Below are 10,405 nucleotides of genomic sequence, written 5' to 3' on the forward strand. Positions count from 1 at the left end.
TGAAGCCTGTAACAATTCAAGCCATGCCTCCAGAACTGTATTTGGTTAAAAGGTTCTGGTTATGAATGCCCAATCTGAGTTTTCTGTCTGTTTTAATGTTTGTGGGTAATCCATGAAGCAACTCTTTGTTCTCAATATGCCAGAAGTGCAGGTGTGTTGTAAGGAGTATGAAAGGCATTCTTCCAAAATTAATTTTAAATTTAGTGACCGAAAGGGAAGAAGCAGCAAGGAAACAATTTTGCATGAACGTAACAGTGGACATTAAAGTGTGTTAATGTGCTGGCATTTTGTTGCCGTTAAGGACTTGGTTTATTTGCTTATAATTCCATATGGCAATACTTTATAGCCTCACGTACCCTTAATTGCATGGTTCTGTAAGTGTTTTGTGGCTGGTAAAATTGGTCACCTCTGTTCAAAAGAAGCAGTTCTTACTAGTGTTACTCACTGGATGAGGAACTCTCAGTCTTCCATATTGAGAACAGACAAGATTCTGTGATTTTTCTTAGGGAGAGAGAAGCAGCTGATATTAGCATCTCTCTGCTATTCAGAGGAGCTAGCATTTCAACATTGAACATGATGCAGCTGGAATGAAATTTTAAGGATAGGAGAGATCCAAGGACTGTTTGGAAAGGGAGAAAAAAAAGGCATACAAATACTCTCTTTTTCACCTCTAGCTGTGAAAGAAAATAATCTATAAAATCTGCCAAAATCATTCACTGGGAATGATTTTGCCTCCACGGGAGCCAGTCTGTGTTGCCAGACTCAACCACAATTCCAGGACATGAGTTCCTGTTGATCCTGGTCAGATAGATACTGAGCTATATACTATTACTTAAACCATATACTCACCCGAGTAAGCATAGGAACTCACAGCTAAATTATCACTTTTTGTTTTGGCTTGCACTGTAGGATTTACTTTTGTGTTGCAAGCAGAATTACTCAGGCGCCAATACTTGTCCCCTGGCACAGATAATGTCCTGCCAGATGGAAAATCTGTCAACATTTGTTTAGGTAATAAAGTCTTTACAAATATTTGGGTCATTGCCATAGTTGTTTGGCACACACCGTGGAAAATGTAGAAGCTTCACTCATGCATAAGGATTCATCTGCTTATACTACAGTTTAAGGGTTGAACAGTCATTATGAGAAAAGGAACACTCTAGATGTTCTTATAGCCTTGAATTACATGAAAATTGTGAGCAAATGCACTCAGAGATTCATATAGATATAAACCAACTGATTTGGGTCTTTATTTTAACTTTTTTTTAGAATAGCTAAGTGCCCAGCCAAAAGCCTTAGGTGCATTGCCATCTTTTAGAAACTTGTCCAAAAAGATACTACAGAAATGCTCATCTGGAGCTCAGCTTAATTTTAAGACTCCTTGTATTTGCAATTTATGACTTGAGCCGTAGGGAGATTTTTCTAAAAGATTTCTGATTCCACATCCAGCTACGCACATAGTGAAAGCTGCCTTGAATAACAATAAAGGGATTTGTATCTGTTTAGGCTACCTCTTTTCACAAAGTGTGCAGGAACTGAGTTATCTTTCAACTAAAGCCTTCTGTCACATTCTGCTAATGTTGACCAGATTTTACTAGGAGACCACATGGAGCGATAAAACATAGGGTTTTTATTTTTTCTTCCCAGGAAAGTGAGGCAAATATTGAGACTGACATACAGAAATAATCAGATTTAGAATGAAAAGTAGTGGGTTTATGACAAGGAGGCAATGGTCTCCTCATTATTTAATGGTTATCTCCTCTTACTAGAGATTGTGTTCCAGTGCACAAGAAGAGATTTATGTGTGTGGTTTAACCCCAGCCAGCAGCTCAGCACCACGCAGCCGTTCGCTCACTCCCCCCAGGTGGGAGAGAATTGGAAGGGTAGAAGTGAGAAAATTTGTGGGTTGAGATAAAGAAAGTTTAACAGGTAAAGCAAAAGCCATGTGCAAAAGCAAAGCAAAACAAGGAATTCACTCCCCACTTCCCATGGCAGGCAGGTGTTCAGCCATCCCCAGGAAAGCCAGGGCTCCATCACGCGTAATGGTGACCAGGGAAGACAAACGCCATCACTCCAAACGTCCCCTATTTCCTTCTTCTTCCCCCGACTTTATATGCTGAGCATGACTTCATACGGTATCCCTTTGGTCTGCTGGGGACAGCTGTCCTGGCTGTGTGACCTCCCAACTTCTTGTGCACCCTCAGCCTACTTGCTGGTGGGGTGAGGAGCAGAAGAGGCCTTGACCCTGTGTAAGTACTGCTCAGCAATAACAAAAACATCTCTATGTTTTCGGCACTGTTTCCAGCACAAATCCAAAACATAGCCCAGTACTAGCTGCTATGAAGAAAATTAACTCTATCCCAGCCAAAACCAGCAGAATATGATCAGATGTGTTACTAAGCAGATGGATTGTTTGCCATTGTACAACCTGGAGCTTTTATCATGCCATTATTAGTAGATCTAATTTGTTGTCATCATCAAGCCTGAAAGGCATGATTATTATGTATCATCCTGCTCAATTGTTCACTGATAGGGTAAGATGCTCTTTCAGCCACTTAAAATGGAAGCAGGCGGTTTTGCTACAATTACTTGATAGAAATAGGAGTTGGAAAGGACTTAGCTGACCTAAAAGTACTGAATGCTTTCTTAAGCACTTAAGCATCTTAAACATCACTCATCTGGATTCTTTTCCATCTTTTCTATTTTCCATATTCATTTCCACTAAGACACTAAAAATTATAATACTTGTGATCAAAACACTGAGTGGCAAAGACTGAATTATATCGTTATATTGCTGGCCTTTGGATAGCCTTGCCAGATCTTTTCATGACTTCAAAGACATTGACTAGCAGAGGGACAGAGGACTACAACTCATAGGAGTCTTCAGATGAGACCTTTGAAGATGCAGGAACATTTACTTGTAGTTACTTGCTATCTTTCTGTGACCTGAGAAGGAGCCAGTGCTGTTTCACAATGGTTGAAATTGCCCCCTAAAACATCTGTTGGTCTGGACTCTCTGCCAGACTAGCAAGTTCTGCTTACCTAGCCCTGCAACACTGGTAGCTTACAGTAGAGGCTTTTTATAACTGGCTTTTAAATTATGTTATGTAGATAACCGCTAATCTTAGAAGTGACTATCCTGGGCTTTCTGTTATCTCCAGTATTTTCTTAGTTTGGTCAAAAAATTATGTTTGGAAAGAGTTATAATTTCATACCATAGTAGGGTATAAGAGATTACGTTTCATGTGTGCTGTGCGCGGTTGTCAGCCGAGAAAGTAGTGTTCTCTCATGCCCAAGTAGTGACCGTGGCTCTAAATATTTCTGTGAATTTATACTCTGTAGCTAATTCACTTCTGGGCATAGTATATTTAGCATCTATTAACAGAAAAATCAAAGGTTTTGATTATCAGTTCCTTTTGGGGACATGATAAATACTGAATGATCCACCAAGTTCTAATAGTTTTCTTGACACTTTTTATCGTACAGGTTCATAGCCAAGAACATTACGAGGCTGCAGCGTCTGGGGATAACCCATGTTCTGAATGCAGCAGAGGGGAAGTCATTCATGCATGTGAACACTAATGCAGAGTTCTATGAAGGCACAGGCATCAGATACCACGGCATTAAAGCTAACGATACGCAAGAATTTAACCTCAGTCGCTATTTTGAGGAGGCAGCTGATTTTATTGAGAAAGCACTTTCCCAGAAGGATGGTAAGGCAAACTGAAATATCTTTCTACCACATTTTCTGTGCACTGTATACGTTTCTTAGCAATTTATTTTACTGTTTAAAATGGTTCTTTGCTCAGATTGTCAGCTGTACAGCCAATTCACGAATTCAGATGAGAATTCACAGACCCAGAATACACAGTAAGACATCTTAACCTTCTGTCTATACATGTAGGCCTCCAGTATATGGCAAGTAGAAGTCTGTCACTTTAGGGGTGACTTTGAAAAATGAAACAGCCGCTGCATCCTATAATAGTGCCTTTCTGGGAAGATGTGTTCTTATTTTTCCTTAGAAGTGGTAAGTCACTTGAAAAAATAAAAAAAAATAACTTCAGGATCTAAAAGTTGGTTTAGGGCAGTAGAAATTATAAATTAAAGGCAGAAGTGATAGAAGTAATGCATTGCTGAAAGGTACTCACACAACCTGCTATATGTTGGGTTTTTTCCAAATGGTTCAGTAAAGATAAAGACTGCGGCCTTACAATTTTTATTACCTTAAGTCATTAAATTATTTTATGTGATGATTACCTCATTATTCCTTAGGATTACAGGAAGGCTGGGGATGGTATTTGCAATATTGTCGATTGCCACATTTCTCTACAGTGTGGTTCCTCAGAGCAGAAATCCTAGGACATAGTGCAGTGGGCCAGATGGTGTTTGTTGCTGACTATTTCAGCATACCAGTTATTTCTACACATGCTTAATTTCTTTCTTGCTTCATGAATGAACGTGAAAAAGGTGGAATGAACTCCCGCAATTCTAGAAGTTCTTTCTCTGAAATGGACAAAAGGGGTACTAGAGCTGGGACGTGCTTTTGACAGATGGAAAGAAATTTTACCTCTAGTTTGATGAAGTATGAAAAATTCTGAAAATTGAAATGCGACTCTTCCAGTTAGCATTGTGACTCACTGAAACAGGTTGCAGTAGTAAAGATGAGTTTAACAGTGCCAGCTGCCGGTGACTGTCCCTACTCAGTTTGATCTAAGCAGTTGCAGAGTCAATCTGAATTATGGTTCTATTTGCTGATTCTTTCAGTCTTAGTAGTTGTCTACTATGCCTGCCACTGTTTTCTTACTGTGGTAAACAAGGAGGAACTTTGTAGCTGGATAATGCTGGAGCCAGTTTTAAAATTAACTCGCTACTGAAATTTGATAGTTTTGTTTGACATTGAAGTGTAGACTAAGGACAGTGAAGTGAAGAGCGATGCAGTCGTATGTTCCTTAAATTTCATTTTAGCATTGTAGTTGCATGAAGTTCTGGAAGGCAGGTCTGGTATACTAAAGGTCTGGAAGGCAGCCCTTAAGACACTGCCTTTCACAGGGCAAGGCTGGAAACCCTTTTGCTTCTGATCATTTGCAGAGGGTAAGTGTCGTGGTTTAACTCCAGTCAACAACTGAGCACTGCACAGCTGCTCACTCACTCCTCCCCCAGCGGGATGGGGGGGGGAGAATTCAGAAGGGTAGAAGTGAGAAAATTTGTGGGTTGAGATAAAGAAAGTTTAACAGGTAAAGCAAAAGCCATGTGCAAAAGCAAAGCAAAACAAGGAATTCACTCCCCACTTCCCATGGCAGGCAGGTGTTCAGCCATCCCCAGGAAAGCCAGGGCTCCATCACGCGTAATGGTGACCAGGGAAGACAAACGCCATCACTCCAAACGTCCCCTATTTCCTTCTTCTTCCCCCGACTTTATATGCTGAGCATGACTTCATACGGTATCCCTTTGGTCTGCTGGGGACAGCTGTCCTGGCTGTGTGACCTCCCAACTTCTTGTGCACCCTCAGCCTACTTGCTGGTGGGGTGAGGAGCAGAAGAGGCCTTGACCCTGTGTAAGTACTGCTCAGCAATAACAAAAACATCTCTATGTTATCAGCACTGTTTCCAGCACAAATCCAAAACATAGCCCAGTACTAGCTGCTATGAAGAAAATTAACTCTATCCCAGCCAAAACCAGCACAGGAAGTCAGTTCTCTTCCACAGGTATGATCCAGAATCTCTAAATCTTGCTAATTTATGGCTATGGGCTCTCAAGAAATGTTGGGAATTAATTGTTTTAGCTGTTTAACTTGCTGCTGATTAGAATTTGCCTTGAGCTGTGAAGCTTCTGCAGCTCAAGGCAAATGTGGTAAGAGGCTTTCTGTTGCTGTGGTTCAAAGCAAGTTGTGGTTATGATGAAAATGTATGCGTATAGTTCATCTGTTCACTTATCTCAGAAAAAAATTTACTCTGGAGAGTAGGCTGGGTCCATATCTCCCAGTGCATTTGGGAGGGGGAAAATTTTTGTGTCTGGAAAAGCAGGTCAAAGAGGAAGCAGCTGAGATGCAATAAAATCAAGTTAGATTTCTCAAAGGGAGCAGTGGCCTGCTTTATTATTGTTGGGTACCTACCTACAGGATCTACCCATGTGGTGGGTTAAGCTTGGCTGGAGGCCAGGTGCCCACCAAGCTGCTGTATCACTCCACCACTGGACAGGGGTGAGAAAAATACGATGAAAGGCTCATGGGTTGAGATAAAGGCAGGGAGATTACCATCAGCAATTACCGTCACAGGCAAAACAGACTCAGCTTGGGGAAATTAATTTAATTTATTACCAATCAAATCAGAGTAGGATAATGAGAAATAAAACCAAATCTTAAAACACCTTCCCCTACTCCTCCCTTCTTCCCGGGTTCAACTTCAGTCCTGATTTTTTTCTACCTTCTCCCACCAAGCAGCACAAGGGCACAGGGAATGGGGATTGCAGTCACTTCATCACACGTTGTCTTTGCCGCTCCTTCCTCTGCAGTCTCTTCCCCTGCTCCAGCGTGGCAATCCACTCATGGGTGATAGCCCTCCACAAACTTCTCCAGCATGGGTTCTTGCCATGGGCTTCAGCTCTTCAATAACTGCTCCAGCATAGGTCCTTTCCATGGGGTGCAGTCCTTCAGGAACAGACTGCTCCAGCATGGGCTCCTCTTCATGGGGTCACAGGTCCTGCCAGGAACGTGCTCCAGTGCGGGCTCTCCACAGGGTTACATCCTCCTTAGGCTGCAGATTGGTATCTGCTCCACTGTTAACCTCCATGGGCTGCAGAGGGACAGCCTGCCTCCCCGTGGTCTTCATAGAATCAGAGAATGGTTTGGGTTGGAAGGGACCTTAAAAATCATCTAGTTCCAACCCCCCTGCCATGGTTGCTCAAAGCCCCATCCAGCCTGGCCTTGAATGCTTCCAGGGAGCCAGGGGCAGCCACAGCTTCTCTGGGCAACCTGTGCCAGGGACTCACCACCCTCACAGGGAAGAATTTCTGCCTCAGATCTCATCTCAATCTGCTGTCCTTCAGTTTAAAGCCATCCCCCATTGTCCTGTCACTCCATGCCCTTGTCAACAGTCCCTCTCCAGCTTTCCTGTAGCCCCTTCAGGGACTGGAAGGTGCTCTAAGGTCTCCACGGAGCCTTCTCTTTTCCAGGTTGAACAACCCCAGCTCTCTCAGCCTGTCTTCACAGGAGAGGTGCTCCAGCCCTCTCATTGTCTTTGTGGCCCTCTTCTGGACTCATTCTTAACAGCTCCAGCGTTTTTTTCCCCTTCTTAAATATGTTATCATGGAGGTGCTACCACCATCACTGATGGGCTCAGCCTTGGCCAGCGGCGGATCTGTCTTGGAGTCGGTTGGCACTGGCTCTGTCAGACCTGGGGGAAGCTTCTGGCATATTCTCACAGAAGCCACCAATGTAGCCCCCGCCCCTGCTACGAAAACTTTGCCAGGCAAGCCAAATACAACATAACAAATCAGTTAGCTGGAAGCATTTTATTGGTGCTGGCATAGGTGTGATTAGATGTTTCTGGTTCTTCTCGCTGCACAGTCAGCAGTTTCATGTACTTGAGAGTTAATGTGGCTTCATGAACAGCCAGAGAAGTGGCCAGGTATGATCCGACATGGAATTCCCATTAGCATAGGAATTGTCAGCAGTGCACCAAAAAGGCTGGATGTCTTTGAAGAGATGCAGTATCTGACAAACAGCACGTTTCTCTGTTTTCAGTGTAATTTAAACTTTGGATCCTATATTTGTGCTCTTTGGTACTGGTCATCTTTAGGGACAAGGCTTATTCTAAATCACAGAAGATTAATGTGGTAAATAGACACAGTTTGACTGTTTGTGATATAGTACCAAATATGTTTTAGTGTGAATGTTTGATATACAACCAGTTTTTCCTGTATTATCCTTGATGACAGACTGTGTAGCTATTAACAGAGTGATAGCACCTTTTTTCCAATTCTACATGTCTTCTGTAGCATTCAGAATTTACATTTCTCAAGCTGCTGAAGGACTACTACTATTGTGCTTTATATCCTAGCTATCTCATGTTGCTTTTCAAACATATATTCCAGTATAACCCAAATTATGACCTGTCTTCCCTGCAGGACAAGTGTTTGTGCATTGCCGTGAGGGCTACAGCCGTTCTCCTACACTGGTCATCGCCTACCTCATGCTTCGCCAGAATATGGATGTCAAGTCTGCATTGAGCACTGTCCGGCAGAAGCGAGAGATTGGCCCCAATGATGGCTTTCTAAGGCAGCTTTGCCAGCTCAATGAGCAATTAGTGAAGGAGGGCAAACTGAAGCCCTAGAACAGAGCACCATAGTATTTTTCGAAGTTTCTCAAACCGTCAGAGGACACCTTAGGTGCTTTAGATTCCCAACCCCTAACCACCAAGCTAAATCACATAATGTGAGGGAGACAGAATTCCTGCTCTTGTCTAGTGAAAGTATCTTTCTCGAACTCTGGATCTGTCTTTCAAGATGTCACTTAATTGTGTCACTGTTCGGAGCTGTTGCAATAAAGAGGTGTTTTTAAGAGGGGTAACTCCAGTGATAACACCTGTCTTCACATGTATTTCAGAGCCCCCTGCAGACTCTCTAGCATATGTGGCTTGCATCGACATTGAGTGTGATTCATTAAAGCCTTGTCTTGTATCCCACCAGAGCACCATATTCTGAGAGCCCCAACGCATCTCTTCACTCACTCTTAATTGAAGTACTGTATTTTCTAAAGCTTCTTTTTCATGCACACAGGTGCCTAACATTTAAGTGTAGGAGCTTTAAGGAATGGAGAAGCGTATATACAAATGCACAGATGCACTCGCTTGTAAAATGAAGTGTATGCAGTGTTGTGTTTAGTGTGGATTTATGCAATACACGGTGTGTGGTAGTAAAGCCATTCAGAGCCCAGTCTTGATGCACACTGTATTTCCAAGAATATTTGTACCTCTTGCTGTTGTGATTGACGTGAAATGGTCTGATATTAAATGCTCTTTTATTTTTGTTTTGAAGTCAAACTAGAAAAAAATGTCAAGAGCAAATGTTGAGGAAAAAACTTGAGCAAGGAAGAAATAATGTCTGTATTTGGGAGTGCTTGTACTGGATGTATGATAAAGACCTAAGTATCAGAATATAATGGCTCCCGAGGCTTGTATTGAATTACAGTGTCTCCCTTCTTTATTATCGCTGTTATTAACGTAGAATGGAATGAGCACATGTGCAGATTACTTCTAGTAGGGCAGCAGAGGTGTGCTTGCAAAGCAGTTTGCTGAAGTACACTCTTGACTTCTTGGATTGCTTGCATGGTATCATTAAATAGAAGTGAGCATTGTTACATACCACATGGAATAGAAAACATTTCCTTTCTATTAAAATAAATGATGTCTTGATTCTGTTTGGCATACAGGTGAAATGGGTCATTGCAGTGTTGGGAGAGGGAGCACTGTCTTAGTGTGTAAATGTGTACCTGTGAGTTACAGCACTGTGTTAACGCAAAGGACCTCCCACTGCAAGCTTGGAATTGTTGGTTAAACTAACAGAATCTGAGATGTATGTGTTCCCTTTTTATCTGTGCTTTAATGTAGTTCTAGATTGAAAATCTGAACACTATTTTAAACAGAAACACTGTTGTATTAGTAACACATATAAGCCCAGATCTAGGTTTTTTATATTCAATTTACTAATCAAAAATCACAAAGGACGTACATTTTTTTACTTCTACTTGTTGGGGTTGTGTGGGTTGGGGGGGGGGGGGAGTGGAGAGAGGAAGTTCTGCATAGCTAGATAACTTCATTGAAATTAAACTCCAGAGGTGATTATTCTGGTTATTTCTCTTACTTCTCTTTCCTTGCACAGGATGGGAACTGGGAAATCAAGGAGCCTTTTCTCTTTTGTGTCCTTTAAAGGGGCAACTGGGGAACACTCTACATAGTGTGTCCTTTCACCTCCCTACAGCCAGCATTTAGTGCTTGCTTTGAATCAGGATGGTTCAGTAATAACAAGTAGTAGTCAGACTCATTGGCTAATTACATACCTGTTCCCTTTCTCCCATTATATCAGTATTAAATGAATTGCTGCTTCAAAATTCCTAGCTACTCATTTCATGCTGTGTAGCTTGGGGAATAGGAATACTGGCCTTATCTTTTCTACTATACTGACTTTTTCATACTGCAGTCTTATTTATAAATCATCCTTTTAAATTTTTTACTACGGGCATAGATTTTATTTCTCTCTCGTCCTCACACCATGCATTCATAATACCTATCTGCACTACAAGAAAAATTAAAAAAAATACGCATTTTGTCTTTGACCTGTTACTTAGAACTCAAAAACTCTGGTCCATTAAAGAGCTAAGAAACTATTAGGCATTAGATTTTTTGTTACT

At 41.8% G+C, this 10,405-nt stretch overlaps 1 protein-coding gene across 1 annotated transcript in view; it reads left to right on the top strand.

The window, feature by feature from the left end:
* Positions 1–9,419, top strand: part of DUSP3 (dual specificity phosphatase 3) — a 12,938-nt gene extending 3,519 nt beyond the window's left edge. Inside the window, exons 2-3 of the mRNA XM_075775320.1 lie at positions 3,487–3,713; positions 8,125–9,419. Of these exons, the coding sequence (XP_075631435.1) occupies positions 3,487–3,713; positions 8,125–8,330 (433 nt within the window). The 3' untranslated portion in view covers positions 8,331–9,419. The remainder of the gene's footprint in view (positions 1–3,486; positions 3,714–8,124) is intronic.
* The last annotated feature ends 986 nt before the right edge of the window (positions 9,420–10,405 follow it).

Source organism: Balearica regulorum, chromosome 24, assembly GCF_011004875.1.
Source record: "Balearica regulorum gibbericeps isolate bBalReg1 chromosome 24, bBalReg1.pri, whole genome shotgun sequence".
Lineage (NCBI taxonomy): Eukaryota > Metazoa > Chordata > Aves > Gruiformes > Gruidae > Balearica > Balearica regulorum.